General features: G+C 40.7%; 1 protein-coding gene across 5 annotated transcripts; it reads left to right on the top strand.

Moving 5' to 3' along the window:
* Positions 1 to 703: 703 nt before the first annotated feature.
* On the top strand, positions 704 to 7,261 carry asrgl1 (asparaginase and isoaspartyl peptidase 1). 5 transcript variants are annotated; one of them, XM_046402984.1, is made up of 8 exons: positions 704 to 820; positions 1,431 to 1,610; positions 2,786 to 2,985; positions 3,695 to 3,837; positions 4,259 to 4,413; positions 5,628 to 5,749; positions 6,586 to 6,696; positions 6,793 to 7,261. In XM_046402984.1, exons 3-8 carry the CDS (start codon positions 2,799 to 2,801, stop codon positions 7,005 to 7,007), a joined length of 933 nt encoding a protein of 310 aa, XP_046258940.1. In that variant the 5' UTR covers positions 704 to 820; positions 1,431 to 1,610; positions 2,786 to 2,798; the 3' UTR covers positions 7,008 to 7,261. The 5 variants fall into 5 exon arrangements, with proteins under 5 accessions (XP_046258940.1, XP_046258942.1, XP_046258944.1 ...); XM_046402986.1 differs by having other exon boundaries at positions 1,431 to 1,633; XM_046402987.1 differs by lacking the exon at positions 704 to 820 and adding an exon at positions 948 to 1,164.
* The last annotated feature ends 11,934 nt before the right edge of the window (positions 7,262 to 19,195 follow it).

Genomic DNA, 19,195 nt, shown 5'->3' with positions numbered 1-19,195 from the left:
TCTAAATGCCACAAAACCAGCCATACTGAAGAAGACGGAAATGTGTGCTACATTTGCGAATTTGAGTGATAGAGAGACAAAACCACATGACCAGAGGAACATCACTGTTAGTATCCACAACAGATATGAGATGAATCCTGCCAAGAGTGAATGTGGGGAAAGCTGCTGGACCTGATAACATCTGTGGCCGTGTACTGAAAACATGTGACAGGCAGATAGCTGAGGTCATCACTGGCATTTTTAAGATCACTGTCACAGGACAGTGTTCACTCCTGCTTAAAGATGGCCACCTTCTTCCCTGTATGCAACAAAGTCTCCAGTGTCTTGCAGAAATGATTATTGCCCCATGGCACTCACCCCTATGCTGAAGTGCTTTGGAGCAGGTGCTCAGAGCCCTCCTGGTGATGGTGTACACCCATGACTGCAATCCCAGACATAAAGAGAACTCTGACGTTTGTGAGCAACACCACCGTCACCTTCCACATTTCAGACAACAGTGGGAATTCACGTCAGGACGAAATCAACAGTCTTTGCAGGCTGGTGCGCAGAAAACAACATACTTCTCAGTGTTAATAAAACCAAGTAGCTGATTGCAGACAAAAATATTATTTTAAAAGATTCTTATCCTTAATATTCTTAAAATGTTTGAATTGTGTTGTTATGGACAAATTAATTTAACACACGCACGCACACACGCGGGCCTATATTTTATTTTGAAAGTATTATTGCCATATCCCGGAAGTACTGTTAAATTAAAGCGTTCAATATCTTAATAGTCAAATTAAACTGCATGCAAATCGGTAATCCTTCAACCTTCGGGGTAAGTAGGTGCATTGAAAACTATTAAAACGGGAACAATAGTCATAACTTATTTAGTAAATTGTTGCGTTTTACATGTTACCTTAGCCCTGGACCAGTTTTATTCAGTGACTGGCTGCAGTATTAGCATACTGACTAGCATACTGCCAGCATAAATGCGCCACCACTACGCCTGCTTTTGACTGTATTCCCTGTCGGAGTTTAAATTTTTTCCATTATCAGAAACTGTCGACTACCCTTTCACTTTATTTCCTTATAGAGGCTGGGATTTTTCTAACGTGTTTCGTCATGCTCACAGCTCACCAAGCGTTTGAGAGGCTGTGAGTGCGACTGTTGGCAGGCCGGGTAGCTCTCGTCTGTTCTATTTTCTCATATACCATCTAAGTGCATTATCCACCTGCTTTGATAAGTAACGTTAGCTTGGATTGCTGCAGCCCATGGCGCTGTGCTCCAAACCACTGCCGATTTTATTCGAGCCACGTCAGTAAATAATTTAAGATGACGGGGTGAAGGCAGGTGAACATTATGACATCTGCAGTTTCAGTTTCACAACCTTAATTCAGTCTGCCCTGTTTTTTTTTTTTCCTGACACATTCACTGATGGATTGTAGTAAAGTCTAAACAGCAGTTCGGAGAAGGAGTTACCCACGAGAATGTATTTATCAAGACGGACTGAGTGAATGATAGCTAATCACAGCCATTCGGCCAACCCACCAGGCCGGGGACGCTGCAGGCTGCTGTGCCTGTGGCTGTGGCTGTGATAACACACCGGAAACAGGTGCAGTTCAGAGGTAGGACACCTTCATTTAACGAGGTAGTAATGTACAGGTTTTTGTTTTCTTTTTGGAATTTGGGGACATTTTCAGGACAACTTGTACTAACTTCAGTTGGATACCGACTAATGATGTTATACCGCTGATTTCAGGTGGAAGTAAACATTTGCTGATAAAACCGTCAATAACAGGATGGCTACACATGCCTCTTTCAGAAATACGCGGTTCAGCCTTCATTTGAGTGTTAAGAAAAGATGTGAAGAGAAAAGAACTTGAGCTGTAGCCTGAGAAAATTTCAGTGCATGGTGATATTTATTGTTCTGTTTTTATAAATTCCTTTTTCCCCGTTTTGTGGTGCAGGACTGTTGTATGATGAGTGAAATAAGACAAAGATAAAATCTTATTTCTTTCTTTTTCTTGTAAAGTTTCTTCAGACACTAAAAGTCTAAAGTCAGATAATTGGGATGATGTGTGTAATGCCATAATGTACATTTTGAAGTCAGTATTATTTGAATTCATAATGGGCACATACTTCTAAAGTTACTGCTCCACCACTGGGATTTTCAAAAGAATTTACATTTTATGGTTAAACATTGTCTTTTCTGAATGCCTTTAGTGGAAAATTAATCTTTTAACAAAGCAGTTCATCTCAGACCAAAGGTTTAGTAGAAAGAAGTTTACGGATTCATTGTCTAATGCAGCACCAGTCATTTTATCCTGTGTACGGTAGCGGAGTCACACAAAAGTTATTACAGATGTCAGAACAATCAGTGACAGGGATATTTATTTGGATATTGCAATCAGTTTGCATTCAGTAAATATTTGAAGAAGCAAGACATAACAAGAGAGGGTTTATTACTTCAAAATTTGTAGTTATTCATCACCAAATAAAGAATAAATAGATATGCCAATAGCAAATACAAGGCAAGTTCATATACAGAGAACATTCAGAGTACCTGAGATAATGCATTAAAACATTAAGAGGGAAATGTTGCATTGTCAGTATGCATAACCGAAACTGCTTTAACAGAAATGAAAAAACTGGAAAAACCGATCACGATGGACGGAGATTAAGATCTAATCAGAGACAGCTGGAATGTAGAAGTTTGACCTGTTTTGTTAACAAATACAGACACATGGAAACTCCCTTTAAACTGTGTGTTGCATCTTGTTTTTACACATTTCCTTCCCAGGTGACTGATTGACATGTTGCCAGTGGTGGTGGTCCACGGAGGGGCGGGTCATGTCCCGAGAGAGAGGTCAGAAATGTCCATTTCGGGGGTGTGTTCAGCAGCCCGGGCAGGCTACGCTGTCCTCCAGGGAGGGGGCAGCAGCATGGATGCTGTGGTGGAGGCTGTGAGCCAGCTGGAGAATAACCCCTCCTTCAATGCAGGTAATGTGAAAACGCTCACATGTACAACTGCTGGTTGGAGGTGTAGTTGTAGTCGCCTATAACTGATCACACAATGAAATGTTAAGACTGTTGAGTCTCATGTTAAGAATATTACACAGCAGTCAGCCAAACATCTAGCTAAGCAGTGTTAGCTTGGATGTAATAGGCTGTAATTGGGGCGGCGTTATACAACATAGATGATTGAACAAGAGTAGTTTCTGTTTAGAATGGTTTCATTTGCATAGGAACATAGTCACATTTGAAACATCAGTTGTAATAGGTTATTAAAACAGAGCAAGCAGTAGGACAACTCTGACCATTTTCTTTGTATTGGCTCTCTTGCATGACACTCTAGCGATGATGGATTAAAACGATTAAAAATTGCTATGACTTTCAACTGGATTATGTGAACTTCATATATTCTGTTTTCACACTTGGACAAAATAGTTTTTGTATTCTATCCCTCTCTTATGTGTATGCTGTGCAGGCATGCATACAAAGGGGCATGCAAAGGAGCGTGCATTTCAAAAACTTGATAGTGTTGAGCTAAATATGGTATTGAAATATGACATTAATAGCAAGGTTTCCTCAAAGTACCACAAATAGGCAGACTTGTGCACAAGATGTGTCTAACTCAATGGACAGATTCACTTGCAGACAACCTCAAAGAGCCCTCATCAAGAACCCTCTTTCTCATATCATGGTTCAGGGTGCGGATCAGTGCTAAACATCAATGGAGATGTGGAGATGGATGCCTTTGTGATGGATGGGAAAACGCTGGGTAATGGTGCTGTGTCTACTGTACGCAACATAGCCAACCCAATCCAACTAGCGAGACTAGTTATGGACAAGGTATGTATGTTTAAATATGTGATGCTCAAGGCAAAACATGGGCACACACCATTCACTCATGTTTATAGGCTGTGAGTGCAACTGTTGGCACTCGTGTTTATATACACGGGGGTTATGATGTTTCCAAACTTTTCATCTCACTCCAAATTCTGCAAACTGAAAGCAAGATGCCATAACAATACTGAACATTCATACCTGAACATACCTGAGCATATAGTGGGCTAGTGAAGAATTCCTCAGTTTTTAAACCTGAGCCCTGTGTTTACATATTTTATTCATATTTCTTCTGGTCCAGTGGATCATCTCGCCTTGCTAAAACGAAGAGGGACCTGTTTGATGACCTTGTTACACACTCGGTGCTCTACGAGTACAAATAGGTTGTGTAATAGTTTATAGATGTGAACTTTGTTTTTTGTTTCAGACAAATCATGCGTGTCTGACAGCAGAGGGTGCCAATCGGTTCGCCCGGTCAATGGGCGTCCCTGAGGTGCCCCAAGAGTCCCTCATCACTGAGTACTCCCGATGGCGCTGGAAACAAAACCTGGAACCTGATGCCAACCCTGTGGAGTGCCAAATGTGAGACAATACATCAATTCAATCATTAATTAAATTAGAATTTTTAGATTATTATTATAATTAGCATTTGTTCCGAGCATACTGTGAAACATTGTATGCTTGGAACAAATGCCTTGTCCTTGCTTTCTGCAAACACTTCTGTATAGAGTCGTATTTACTAAAAGGGACGTCCTCAGTCTCTCCAGCATCATTTTGATTGAACGGGCGTTGGCTGTGGTTCATTGCTCAAAACATACAAAGATTGATTTCAGGGTCTGATGGAGGAGCAGCGAGGACAAGGTGGGCATAATTAGCTGAATGAAAAGCCCCAGAGGTTCCCCATGACATAACTAAATACACTGCGTCCATGTCACAGTATTGCCTCCTCATACAGTATATGGACAGAAGTGCTGGGACACACCTCTTTATTATGTGTGGTATGAGGCTGTTTTTCAGGGGATGGGTTCGGCCCCTTACTTCCACTGAAGGGAAACCTTAATGCTTCAGCTCACCAAGACATTTTGGACAATGCTGTGTTCCCGACTTTGTGGCAGCAGTTTGAGGAAGGTCCTTTTTTTCCCAGCATGACTGTGCCTCAGTGCACAAAGCAAAGTCCATAAAAACATGGCTGGATGAGGGGAAGAACTTGACTGGCCCACACAGAGCCCTGACCTCAACCCCATCCAACACCTTTGGGATGAACTGGAATGGAGATTATGAGCCAGGCCTTTTGGTCCAACATCAGTGTCTGACCTCACAAATGCTCTGCTGCATGAATGGGCAAAAACTCCCACGGAAACACTCGAACATCTTGTGGAAAGCCTTGCCAGAAGGGTGGAAGCTGTTATAGCTGCAAAGTTGTCTGGGTATTTAGAATGTGCTGTCATTAAAGTACCTGTTGGTGTAATGATCAGGTGTTCCAGTACTTTTGTCTATATAGTGTATGTCAGAACCTCCTGATGCAGAAATAGAAATATTTATTGGAAAAGCGATTAAATAGCACTTGACTCCTGCAAGTGTCAACTCAAAACATACTTTTTCACATTAGCGCTGGAGCGCTGCTGATCTGCACAGGCTGCTTGAATATTTGTGTTTTGCTACATTTTATTTCTTGTGTTATTGTTTGATTCTTTGTGGTTCGTTATGTTCTGGTTCTTATTTCTAGCATGTTGGCCAGCTGCAGCTGATTTTAAACCCGCTTTACAAATAAGCTGTTCCTGTGTTGTGCTGTGTAGGGGAAAGATGGGCACAGTGGGAGCAGTGGCAGTCGATAGTGAGGGTAACGTAGCCTGTGCAACCTCCACTGGTGGAATCCTCAACAAGATGGAGGGACGAGTGGGTGACACGCCCTGCATAGGTCAGCCTTTCTATGTTATAAGCCTTTCTATGAGCATTTTATGAGAGAAAGCGAGAGAGATAATGGTTAATAAGTGACTATGAGCTCTTTGTTGTGCTGATACGTGTTACATAACACGATTTCTGATGTTTATGTCAAATATCTTTTGACTCTAGTCCAAAGGGCTTCTGATAGACAATCAGTGTAACCTAATATTTTATAAGTAATATGCTACAACCCAAAGTGTCACTTGAGAAGATTAAAATGCCGCACACTGGTACAACAGGGGCTGAGGTATCTCAGAGTTGTTTTAAAGCGAGCTCTAGTAAACAGGAGCATCTGCAGACTAATCGCATACCCGATATGTTGTGATCCGCTATGGCACGATATGAGATGAATAAATCGCCATTTTTGTTATCTGTATCATGCAGTGTATTTAAATAGAAAAAGAGCTAAAGCTATACGCTCCCATCTAGTGAAATGGATGTGTAATTGCATTCTTGTATCAACAGTTGTCTGCAATCCTTTGCACAGAAGGGTTTGTCATAAAACCATTTAAAAATGTTTTTTATTTATTTTTTTACACCTTGCATTCCTAACCAAAGTTGTCAAAGTTTCATAGTCTTGCTCACTTACATTATAAAAAAAGGAAAAAAAAATGTTGCAATACACACATGGGCACACACACACACACAGCCTATCAAACTCATGGTCTCCTCCAGATGTACACCTGGCAGAGATAATAGTAGGCTTTGAACCCAAAAATAAGTGCATTTAAAAACAAAAATGTATTTTTTCACTGCCTTTTAATGAACTTGTAAGGCTGATGAGACCACCTCATGTTGTGCGTGTGTCAGGATGTGGAGGTTATGCTGACAACCAGATAGGAGCTGTGTCAACTACAGGCCACGGAGAAGCCATCATGAAGGTTGTTCTAGCCCGACTCATCCTGTTCCACATGGAGCAAGGTAACACACATACACACACACACACACACACACACACACACACACACACAGTCTTTCTGCAGTGAATGGAACCATAACCTTCTTCTCTGTTCTCAGGTCAGTCAGTAGAGGCAGCCAGTGATTTAGGCTTGGCCTGCATGAAGTCCAGAGTGGCAGGGCTGGGTGGGGTGATCACAGTGGACCCTCAGGGCCACTGGACCGCTCGCTTCAACAGCCTGCAGATGGCCTGGGCTGCAGCCCAGAGCGATACCCTACACTATGGCCTGTACGCTGGGGAGCGCTTCACCCAGAGCATCGATGAGACACAATGACGATTTTTGTTTTCTTTTCTTATGGCACAAAAATGTGTTGCAGTCAAGAGTACTTCCTGAATGTCCAAATGAAAATCTAGAATTTAAAGTGTTGATCAATTTTGATTAATTTTGATACACAGAGTCTATGTCATCGGTTGTGTGAGTGGACTTTGTGAGGAAACATACACAAAGACTCCACTGATTGTCCACATTTCCCCCCATGATGAAATGATCTCCAGTATGCAGGCACCCCCCCCCCCCAAAAAAAAACATTAAAAACTTTTTTTACACAGCAAGTATTTTCAAATCAAATCCAAATATTTTTGTCTTTTTCAAAAGAGCATTTTGACACAAATGAGTATTCTTTAACTGAAGAGTTCTAGTAACAGATAATCCGTATTTTCTGTACTTATTATTTTCTGAAGAGCAGGGATTTGAACCTCAGTATTGCCATAGTGTTGCCATCTCAAAGTCGTAGGCAGGGTCAGTATTTGTGAAGTGCTGCTGGTCAGATGATGGCTGTTAGTGATGAAGCTTTGTCCTGTGATATGAATAAATGTCTCTAACTCCTGACCGCTGCGAGTCTCCTGCTTCATTTACCCAGGAAGTCTCGTGTGGAGGTGCACCGTGTTAAGCTCTGACTGCATGTTAGCCGTTTGGATCCACTAGGTGGGGATGTTTCTGTACAAATGAGCAGTGAAAAGCTCAACACGCAAGTATTGTGACTTTGGGGTGAAAATTTCTTTCTCTAAACCCCTGAGCCATTTGAGGACATATTTGATAGAAATGTCAACCCAGGAGGACTGAGTAAGGAGGTGGGCAGTAAGCAATGCGTTCGGATTGCATTGGAAAACAACTTACGCTGTCATAAAAATCCATTAACAAACACTAAAGGCCTCAAAAACTATCACAGAGGTGGTCATTTTGACGTTGTGACTCTCTGCTTTCTGGAGTCGGTGCTATAACAAAAGTGTTAAAGTAAAAGTGCTTTTCATTTGAACATTTATTGAAATGAAACCATGAGAGAAATTTAGAGGTTTAAATCACTGTTTGGTGGAACAAGCAATAGGATGTCATTACTGCTGACAAGAAGTCTGAAGTGGCTCTTTGATACCTGATACACAGAACAGAAAATAACAGTCTGCAAGCCCGCTTACAGTCCTGATGCTGTTGTGGCTTTGGTGAGCGATGACATTTTAAACTCTGTTTTAGTGTAAAATGAGATTGTGTATTTTCATGGTTCAGCCACACAGATGATGTGAAGGGAAAAGCGGCTGTGCCTGAAGTCCCTGTGGTGGGAGAACTGCACCGTTTGTTAAAGCATTTTAACCTCTTTCACTCCACCCTTAACATTTTAAAAAGTCCCTTCACCCAGCTTACAAAAAAAATTAAAATAAACTCTCATCAGTTCTGCAATGGGCCATGCTGTAACATCACAGGTTTCTTGGTAACATTGCTGTTTAGCTATTGTATTTTTGCACCGTTAGCAAGAGAAGAGGAAAAATAAACTGTGTCATCAGAGAGTAACTGAATTCTTTTTCTTGGGAGGGCAGTGGAGGAATGACGATCACAGTGGAAAAAGAATTAAGAACAAAATTAAACAAGTGTGAAGTGAGACTGGAAGGTTTACTGGGAAGGGAGGCCACCAGACTTCAACACAACCTATTCAAACATTCTGTCTGTCTCTGAATCTAAAACAAGGAAAGAATACAAAGAAACGTAACCTTACATCTTTTTTCTTTTGAGGTTGACACAGAAAAATACTGTACGAGTGGCACAGGTAAGCAGGAGGTACCATTATGTCTCCGGATGAGACACACGAAGACTTTAATGTAACTCCAATGCAAACACATCCACATAAACGTCAGGTTAAACCAAAGCTGTTACAATTCACATTTAAAGCAACATAAACATCTTTCATTCCAGTCCAAATGTTTACATGTCTGCATGACATTTTATGGTATTTAAATATTTCAGTCTTGATCAAAGTAGTGGGTGTAAAATGTTAAATAAAAAATGAAAAGAACTAAATGGACTTAAAATCGTTTTAAATCTTAAGTAGAAAACCAGGTATGAGTTGTTCATTTATAAAACCTTACTCTGACATGGAAGTGATTTTATCTCCGAGCAAAGTCGAGACTTGACTTGTGATTTTCCTGCTCTTTATGTAGGGGTATTGCAGCATGGGACACACACAGTTCCAAGCCTGTGATGAACTCTGCATGAGCTGTATGAACAATGTGACAGGAACTATCAGTTTAAGGTGTGAGGAGTGAGCAGACCTCTAGTTATTCTGGACATCATTTAATCTTAGGCAAGACCAAAATCCTTTTCAATGAGCTACAGCTCTGTCTTCCTGCTCCACCTTGGTCACTGTAACAGTGACACACTCCCAAGCTGTGTGTTTTTCACTTCATTTGCCAACTCGCTTTTTTGTCCACTGAATCGTACGTGTTGGCTGGCTTCTCTTCTCAACCATCACTGTGATCTCCTCTTCCGGAAAGTTTGATCTTCCGTTTTGGTCTGTTGATACTCCTGACTAAACACTCCTTTGTGCTGGCATTACATAAGGAGAAATCACAGGCAGATGCTGTGTCTAAAAAAGATGAAAGTAGCTAGCAAGAGCGAGTTTGGGTTGCAAGTACATTACACATTACATGTACATTACGTTTGATTTCTTAAACTGTTTTCATCTGATGTCCTACAGTAAACTGTAAGTGGGATATCCTCTATAGTTCACGCCTCCAAGCACTGCTTTGAGTGTCAACTCTCCTACCTAATCCCCACATCCTTGTGGTGCTTTGGGTATAAACACATATTCTTCAATCTAGAGGTTTTTTATCTGCATTCTGATCCTGATACCAGCAGGCTTCTGCTCAAGTTTGTAGTCTAAACAAAGCAATAATGAAGGTAATGGAAAAAGAAAATGGCAAATACATGCACTGTGTGTATATGTGTGTGTGTGTTCTTGTGTATACAGTATCTGACAGTTTGACTTTTCATCGTTCAGCATAGGGACATGTTTGTGAAGTGAGGACATTTGGCTCGACTCTGGGGCCAGCTCAGGGTTAGGATCTGGGCTTGCTCAGGGTCACCCATATGCAGTATGAGTTTGGACAAAGGCTCTCCAAACCTGAAGGCTCACAGTTTATTTTGGACTGCTTCATGGTGTACAACATAAGGCCTATGGCTGAGCTGACCGTAATCTCCTTTCCTGATACTGATTTTCATAGAATTTTATATCCTGTTCACCTCGTTCTGTATCACATTCACTATCCTCCATGTTTGTTCGTGTTGCTTTCATGCAGATTTCCTGTCCGTATTTGTGCCGTGCAGAAGAAAGCAAAATGTCGTCCAAATGACTAAAAATAGTACCATAAAGAGTGTGATTCTTGACAAACAAAATAGAACATATCAAGATACAACATTCTTCTATTGTCACACATACATATCGTCATATTGCATATTACGTCATATTTTACTAGTTACACACACCATATGTTGAGCTTATAAAATATGAAGCATCAACCCACCCAGCTGTATAAAAGACAGTTTCATTTAGCTCCACTTTGACCAACTACAGTAAAATACCACCAAACTACATCAGCATCAATAGTCAAATATAATAGAATGATATTCACAGGAGCATTTTTTTGTGCACTGACTCTTTCTTCTTTTGATAGCATCTGCCATACTTTAAGTTGCTAATAATACTTGCATACTTTTACAGTAAGCAGCATTTTCGTTGCACAACATTTATTGAGAGATCCGGTGATGTCAGTGGATACTATCCATACGTTAGTCAGTGTCCTCACGTGTAAGCTATATAAAGTGGAAAACAGACATCGTAAGGCATTGGTTGAAATATTTACTGTATTTAAGCTTTAAGAGAGGGTTAAACTATGAAAGAAAAGGTCTTATTTGTGAGTGTGTGTGTGTGTGTGTGTGTGTGTGTGCGTGTGAGAGAGAGAGAGAGAGAAGGGCAAAGACATGCCTTCCAGTGCCCCTGTCACTCTGCCTCTTGACACTCCCCATTTGCAAGGAATAATTAATCTCCCATTCCTTTCCTCAGTATCTGTTTTCACTAAAAGAAAAACAACTTTAACAAGATATATTGCGGTAAGAATCACATAATCATCAATGCCACAGGGTTGTGCACTGGTTAGCACTGTCGCCTCACAGTAAGAGGGTTACAAGATCGAATCCCAGTCGGAGCCCTTCTGTGTGGAGTTTGCATGTTCTCCCTGTGCCTGCGTGGGTTTTCTCTGGGTTCTCCAGCTTCCTCCCACAATCCCAAAAACATGCACATTAGGTTAACTGACCACTCTACATTGCCCCTAGGTATGAGTGGGGTTGTCTGTCTTTGTGTTACAGCCCAGTGTGAACCCTGTCTCTCGCCTGTAGTCAGCTGGGATAGGCTCCAGCTCCCCCTGTGACACTGATGGATAAGTGGTATAGAAAATGGATGAATGAATCAGTGCCAGTATCAATAACAGTAAGGGGCATGCTTGATGATCTAGTTGCCTTTCAAACCAAAACATAATCCTGTCTTAACCCTACCCATGTGGGTTCAGTGACAAAACCTTACCAATATAAAAACTGAAACATAAAAAATGTTGTGTTTCAACATCAGTGTTTGCATAGCGCCAACATTTATTGTGTGTGTGAGTTTGGTAGTTTTCCACAGCTGGTGCAGAGCTGTAACCATGAGGTGGAGCAGTACTCATTAAAAACAAGACAAAAGAATAAATTAGGATCATTGGAGTTGCTAAAACAACTCCAGAAACAGGGGTTGCTTTGTTGATGCTGCTCATCAGGACTGACCAACACTTCTCTCAGACCTCCCCAGGCTGCAACATGCCTTTAACTACTCTGAGCACCAGAATCTCTGCCTGAACGAGGAGCTTCGCATTGTGTATCGGCAAAGAAAAAAGAAAAAAAAAGAAAAAAATGGCAGGATGAAAGGTGGAAGTTTTGAGCTGATGGTAAAGTAGCTCAGTGAAGAACACCAAAAAAACTATGATGCCATCAAATGATATCAGGCACAGATCTCCTCCCTGTAGCAGGTGGATAACATCCAGCACCTGAGCCAGCAGGAGAAAGAAGAAACGGCAGCAAGACTGGAGGCAGAGAACAAAATAAGACTATAATAACACTGTTCTGCTGCAGAATCCATTGCAGAACACAAGAGGGACAAAGAAATCCTGGATCTCAGGATGCAGAACGATGGTCTCTCTCACAGAGGACCTGCACAGCAAAAAAGGCGATGAATGCTAACCAGTGCACCACCATGCCCCCCTGTGGCATTGATTCTTTTAGTGAAAACAGATACTGAGGAAATTTTCCTTCATCACAGGAGTGGAGGTCCCATCCCCACCTTCTCCTGTCCACATGTCCAAGTGTCTTTGAACAAGACACTAAACCCCAAACTGCTCCTGATGGAGGGACCAGCAGCTGCGTAGCTTGCAGCCATCACCCCAGATGTGAGGGCAGCTCAGTGATGAGCCTCACAGGAGCACCTTGTGTGGAGTTTGTATTCTCTTACTGTGTCTGCGTGGGTTTTCTCCTGGTACTCTGTCCCCAAATATATCAAAAATACTAAAAATACTCTAAACAATAATCAATCGTCTAGATCAAATAAAAATCATATCACGTGTCAGCTGCTGAAACTCAGCAACAGTGAACAGATTTCATAATGCAGTGTTTGCAGAGGGCTGGACATAAATTAGCGGTGCAGGTAATACCAGCCCAATAGCCAGAGTAAATGTTAGCAATGTAGGTTTCAGCAAACCGCAGATATACTGAAACTTTTTTTATGTTTTTATTGTTTAGATTGTTTTATTGTTATATTTAAGTTTTTTATGATTCAGTTTACAGTTTATCTTGTTATGATGTTTTGAAGGCCTGGAAAGGTTTGGGCACATACACACACACACACACACAAAGAGAGATTTGGTTAGAGTTTGGAAAGGACCATGTTTTTAGTTAAAATACCTGTTTTTGTCATCACAAACATGGCTGTAAAATGTCCTGACAGTTGCTAAAATGACCCGGTTTTGTCGGTTGAAATGGGAACCAAACAGTGGTCTCTGGCTTGGTGGCTGCGGTGTCGGTGTTTACAGAAACAAGGCCAACATTTTATTTTGGCAACTGGGTTGGTTACATAGCTCCATTTCTTCGAGAGAAACACATCTGGTCTGAGTGTGCTTAAGGCTGAATGCAAATTTTCAATACTCAACGACTTTATTCTGCTCGGTTGGAGCATGCAGACAGTATACTCAAGACAATGCCGTCTAACATTACCCACCCACAATCAAGTAATCTCCTTGCTGTCAATTTACATTCCTGGTAATTGCAAAGTCAAGCTGCTCCCCCTCCTACATCAGGGTTTACATAGGTCCGGGTTAGTGTGTGTGTGTGTGTGCGCGCGCGCGCGTGCGCGTGCTCGTGTGTGTACCAGCCTCTGAGTCTGCAAGGTGAGAGTTGGTCCTGCTGTCCTACAGCTCCCGGGCTATTGGCCTTTGTGGAAGCTTCGTCAAGTTAGACAACATTACACCGGAAACCATTAAATTGCTTTCATAACAAAAGCATAAATTTCACCATATAAAGACGGCTTGTGAGCTTTAGCAAAGGTGATGAGAATACTGAACTTGTATAATTTTGTTGAGATATGTATTGTATGTATTGGCAGTTTTTCCTCGCCACTGTCGCCAAGTGCTTGCTCAAGGGGGAATGTTGGGCTCTCTCTATTTTACAATTTAATTAAAGAGTTTGGTCTAGACCTGCTCTAATTGGAAAGTGTCATGAGATAACTTTTGTTGTGAATTGGCGCTATATAAATAAAACTGAATTATTGTATGTATATTTTCAGTATTTTGAATTTAGGTTTACGAATGCTGCTCTTTATTCTGAAAGAAATGACAGGAAACTGATTCTTGTTGTGGCTAACGATTCTGAGCTAACTTCACACCGGTCATTGAAAAGAGGGCCGGACTCCGTGCAGTTTTCCTGCTACAAAATCTTCGGACTTAACAGCGGACAGTTTCAACTTGGACAGGCGGAAGTAGAGCTCAGAGACGTAAAGGAAAAATAAGAAAATAGACATCTTTCGATTTCCTGAACTTTGAAAGTGTTTGTCATCACCACAAGTTCATCTCTCGTCGGAATCGGTGAGGACAAGTGACCGGCATCCACAGAAGACTTAATTTATTTTCTAACTCACAGACGACCTCTTAACCATCCATGTCACTGTCAACGTTAGCAAGGAATGACCGGTGCTATTTAAAATCATCCTGAAATAACGTTACAGAGAACAGCAAAGCGATCCGCAATGTACAACTGCTGTCCGCAGGGACGTGCTCACGGTGAGTTATTTTAACGTTACCTCCAGAATGGTTCCGTTGTCTCTTGCACGGAAATACTATCGTGCCAAACTCCGTTAAGAAATTAATGAAGTATGAGTTACCATAGTATTCTGCTTGAGTACACTGTAAACACTTATTCCAAATGTTAAAACCTGCCACTTCTAACTTAAACATAGATCCAACACCAAAACAACTACTCATGTCCAAAAACAAACAAACAAACAAACAAAAAACAACTTTAAAAATATGTTTTGCTAAGCTTTTTCCTCTTCTTTTTTTCTTAAAGTAACGCCAACGAGTCCGGTGAGATTTTACTGGAAAAAGTAGAGCTCAGTAAAATATCCATAACTGAATTTGCTGGAAGACACACTAGAATCTTTGTTAGCCCTTGTGCTGTATCTGGTATATAGCAACGCTGACAGTCCAAAAGGTTTTTGGTTGATAAATTGTTGTATTAGTCAAAGTAGAACGCTGTGTGCTTTAATTAACTATCATGCTTACCAAAAGTACCAAAAGAAATGAATTTCATATAGTGGTAAAACAGCCTACAGGACTATCAGATTGCATTGATTCAGATCTGCATGTAATGGCCCAAATATACTTTGAGGTAATGCATAGTCTGTGCAATGCATAATCCGATCAAATTTATCCACAGTACATCTTTCGGAATGAAAATTAACTGTAACACCCAAATGTAAACTGTAGGATGCTTACATAAAATGCCATTTTTTTGAAACACTAGCAGCAAAATGAGGAAAAGAAGTAGAAAAATTAGATTACACTGAGCCATTTTCTGTATTCAAATATATTTTTAAAGGAACATAGAATTTCTGCTGTGATTAAAACAAAAATACATTTATATGGGCTACGGTCTATATATGGCAGTTCAGAATTGAAACACGTTATTTTTGAAGTTCAAGTAAGCTATTCCGAAAACAATGTGAAGTAATCAGGTCAAACATTAATAGGATGTATCATCAAATTTGAGAAATCAGTATTTTAGCAGATTAAAGGAATGGACAGGAAGTTAAAACCCATTAAACTTTAGGGTACCCTATAGGATAATATTAGTAGGTTTGTACCACCTGACAGGATTTCCCAAGATTTACATGTTCCAAGAATGCCTTGTAACAGGTTTCTATTTTGGTTTTTACAATCATCACCAACCAGAGGTCATACGTAGTTCAACCGTGTAATCGTGTGCCACTAGATCTCTAAATAGTCAACTCCTAGATGTACATTTTAAGTAGGTAATCAGTAATCGGTAGTGGGCTGCATATTAAAGTCTCAGCCCTGCCTATTCATCCGACTCTTTCCTCCCTTGGGATGATAGGCAGTTTAGTTCCCAGGCAGAATGAATGTGTGGAAGACTGAGGAAACGCTTTCACAGTCAGACATGTGTAGTATTCTTCCAGCAAGACAAGGCAGAACTCTTAAAGATGTAATCTGTAATTTTCCACATTAAAAATCAACATAACAAGCAACCAGTCCTTTGTTATATATCATGTTGAGTTGTGTGCTTACATTATCCCAAATGTTTCCAACAGTGTTCAAACCCAGACAAATCTGTACATTTATTAAAATGAGGTTCATTTGGTAGCCTGTCGCTGTACCTTCCAGGAGAGAGTCAGCGAGTGAGGAAAGAAGTCGGCAAACGTAACTTAACATAACGTGAAGAAAACTTTCAAACGTAACCTCGGCCTGTGAACATTTCTGCCTGAGTCACGTTAGAAAGATTTTCATCTACAATGGTGATTGTTTAACAGTGAAGATAACAACTAATATGATCTCATGCTACTTCACTACGTCAGCAAACTACATCTTCTGCTTTCATTGTTTTGATTCAAAGACCCACAGTGGCTGAAATTACATACTGTGCATTTAATAATTAAAAAATTCTTCGCAAAGGACATGAGTGTTTCTGGACATCAGCTTCTTGGTACCTTGTAAGCACGGAGAATGTGGATACCAAAATCATCGAGGAGTTCGATGTAGATCATTGTCTTTGTTGCTCCATACTCACAAGTTGTTGCATAAAAGCAGGGTATTGCTACTATTTAAGTTTTCACTTAACTAAAGTTGTTACATTACTAGTTTTAGTTTTACTTTGACCACGTTCACTTCCTGAGGGAACAGTTCAGATTTATCTATCATAGTTCAATCTCTTACACAGTCCTGTTTAACTTATGCAGCATACTGTACCATCTAAGATTAGTTGGATGTGCTAATGTGCATGTACATTTCCTTTCCTCACTTCGCATAAAAAGCTAGTTTACTAATATTGTGAAACTTAGAGTAGCATGTAGCAGCACAATGACCAGTTTGTTAACCAGTAAGCTGAAGAGCAGTTTTCCAAAAGCTTGACGTGGTCCTTTAACTTGAATGTATAGCTGGCATCACTGCAGTCTAACACCACCTCTTCAGCAGTGAGTCACAGTATTTCATGCTGTATACTGAATATGTGTTGTTTCCGTACAGATTAATCAGAAGTCTTTTAGTTAGCTGAATGCAGTTTATGTCCTTGTGAGCTTGTCTGCATTGGTGTGTGTGTGTGTGTGTGTGTGTGTGTGTGTGTGTGTCAGCTGGGTTGTTTGTGTTGATCCAGGCCTCTTGGCTCTTTGTGTTTTGAGGAGGGGTCTCCGGCTTCGCAGGGCTGACCTCAGGGTTTCCATGGAGACAGCAGGAGTGACTTCCTGAATTTTTTCGGCCCATCCCGCAATACATTATAGGGCAGGGATCTGGCGAACTCAAAACGGGAGGAAAGGGAGGGAGGAAAGCCAAGACAATTCTATTTTAATGGAATTATTCATTCCATAAAAATGTATAAATGTATAGTGTAAATAAACAAAGCAATAAATTTAAGACATTGAATGTAACACAGCAGAGCTAATACAGAGCCAGGTTGAAACAGAGAATACAAACACCAACACAATACATAGTGACTATTTAAATGAGGCAGACTTGTCAGACTTGGATATACAGTCTTTCTCAGAACTTGGTTCTATTCGCTTTTATAGCTAATTTCCATTATTTTATCCATTCAAGCCACACTGATCTTAGAAATTAGCTGGTTTCATTTAGTAGGTAGCTCTCAGTATCCATAATAATGTGAAGGAAGTTCAAAGTTGAAGTTACAAGCCTCCAAATAATCAAACTGCATGCATGTGGGTGTGCCAGTAGATGATGATGATGATAATTGGCTGAATGCTTTTGGCCAATCAGATGGGCTCTCTGCTCTGGGATTTCAAAATGAACCGACATGGCAGCTCATTGGGAACCTGACGGGCCAGTCTTCAGTCTGGGCTGAGAAGGCTGAAAACCGGCCGATTCTGGTCCCCGGCCGGTCAATCAGTGAATCTCTGCTAATCACCTCTCAGGTCAATATTTAACTCAGAGGCATGTATGCAGTATTATTGTTTTTATCTCTATGTTTCTCGAAGAAAAGATTATATCCACGGTAGAATGAAGAAATACAAATACGTGTGTAATACGAAATAAATTCAATACAAAAATAAATACATTTTTAAACATATAAACACATTAACTACAGTATGAGTACAGGTGGTGGGTAAAGGACATTAAAATCTACACAATAAAGTGACAGTATGTGTTGGGCATTCATTGAGGGTTTATTATCAGCTTTTCCAACATCGTTACTAAACATAGTTTCCTACAAGCCCCTGGCACTCTGCACCCAAAGGTGTCAAGGAACATTAACTTGCTGTTTTTGTCCTTTAGGAGTCAACAGTGTTAATAATCAGAGTTCTGGTTTCACGGGCCACCAGCTCTGTTAGTATTCAGGACCCTCATCGGAATATCCGCTGTTCCGTTAAACTGCTGACAGAGACTGATATACAAGGTCAATTCGTCAGAGAGGGCGAGCTGAACGAAGGAGGAAGGGAGGGTGTTAAGGAAAGGGCAGGATTAATCAGATAAAGAATGGAAACTTGTAGGAAAACTCCAGCTACACACACACACACGGGCGCACACACACTGACATGCTAATGCAAGAGCCATACCAGCTGTCAAGTGTTGTTTATAAGTATTAGATTCTGAAGTCAAGGGCACAGATTATTCAGATTATTCAAGTCATTTGACATCAGTGTCCTGGCAGGAAACCTGTAAATATAAAATCCACCTAGCTGAGCAGTAACTAGTGAAGTGGAGGGTCAACTTGACAGCCCAGGAATCCAGGTACTGAGTCACGAATTACATTTGCTGTCAGTGTCAGGAGTGTTAGCCAGTTTCAGGTAGAGGTGGTGAGTGTTTGTGAGAGGTTATACATCTGCCTGATCACATCCTGCCTGTGATGGCCTCCCTAAATACAAGATAGTGAATGCTGCATTTCTCGGATAAGGATGGTATCCCCATGCTCGTTGTCTGCTGATCCCTGCAGCTTCCTCACTCTGTGATTTAGTTTTTCATTTGGGACTTTTACATCATAGGGACACAGGATGCATTTCCCTTTCTCCTATTGCTATTTTTCTAGGAATCCAGGAAGTTTTTTAGGAACTCATGCGCCATATTTTCTATTCCTCAAAAGCGATAGTACCAGGATCTGTAGGGGTGACAACACTGAACATTTGTTAACATTTTTGACAAGTCATACCATTGTTAAAAGTGCTATATGTGTACAGCATTCATTCAAACTGTAAACTAGCATTGGTTGTTGGTAGAATTAATTATCTTAGAACTTTTGTTGTAGACTACTCAAGAATGTATGTGGATGATGTTACGATATTGGTAGCAAATAAAACAGATTTTTAATGGCAGGTAATAAGGTAATAACAACTAAATACTGCTACACATGAAGTCCTCAGGGGTCCTTAGGGTCAAGAGCTC

This window comes from Scatophagus argus, chromosome 10 (genome assembly GCF_020382885.2).
Source record: "Scatophagus argus isolate fScaArg1 chromosome 10, fScaArg1.pri, whole genome shotgun sequence".
Lineage (NCBI taxonomy): Eukaryota > Metazoa > Chordata > Actinopteri > Scatophagidae > Scatophagus > Scatophagus argus.
The sequence above is the reverse complement of the archived record's forward strand: the minus strand, read 5'-3'. Positions and strand labels throughout refer to the sequence as shown.

What these genes read in the sequence shown, in the direction of transcription:
- asrgl1 (XM_046402984.1), top strand. Translation starts at nt 2,799, where the DNA reads ATGTTGCCAGTGGTGGTGGTCCACGGAGGGGCGGGTCATGTCCCGAGA. An exon ending in AACCCTGTGGAGTGCCAAAT is followed by an intron (nt 4,414 to 5,627) that starts GTGAGACAATAC and finishes TGTGCTGTGTAG; the next exon opens with GGGAAAGATGGGCACAGTGG. An exon ending in GGGTGACACGCCCTGCATAG is followed by an intron (nt 5,750 to 6,585) that starts GTCAGCCTTTCT and finishes TGCGTGTGTCAG; the next exon opens with GATGTGGAGGTTATGCTGAC.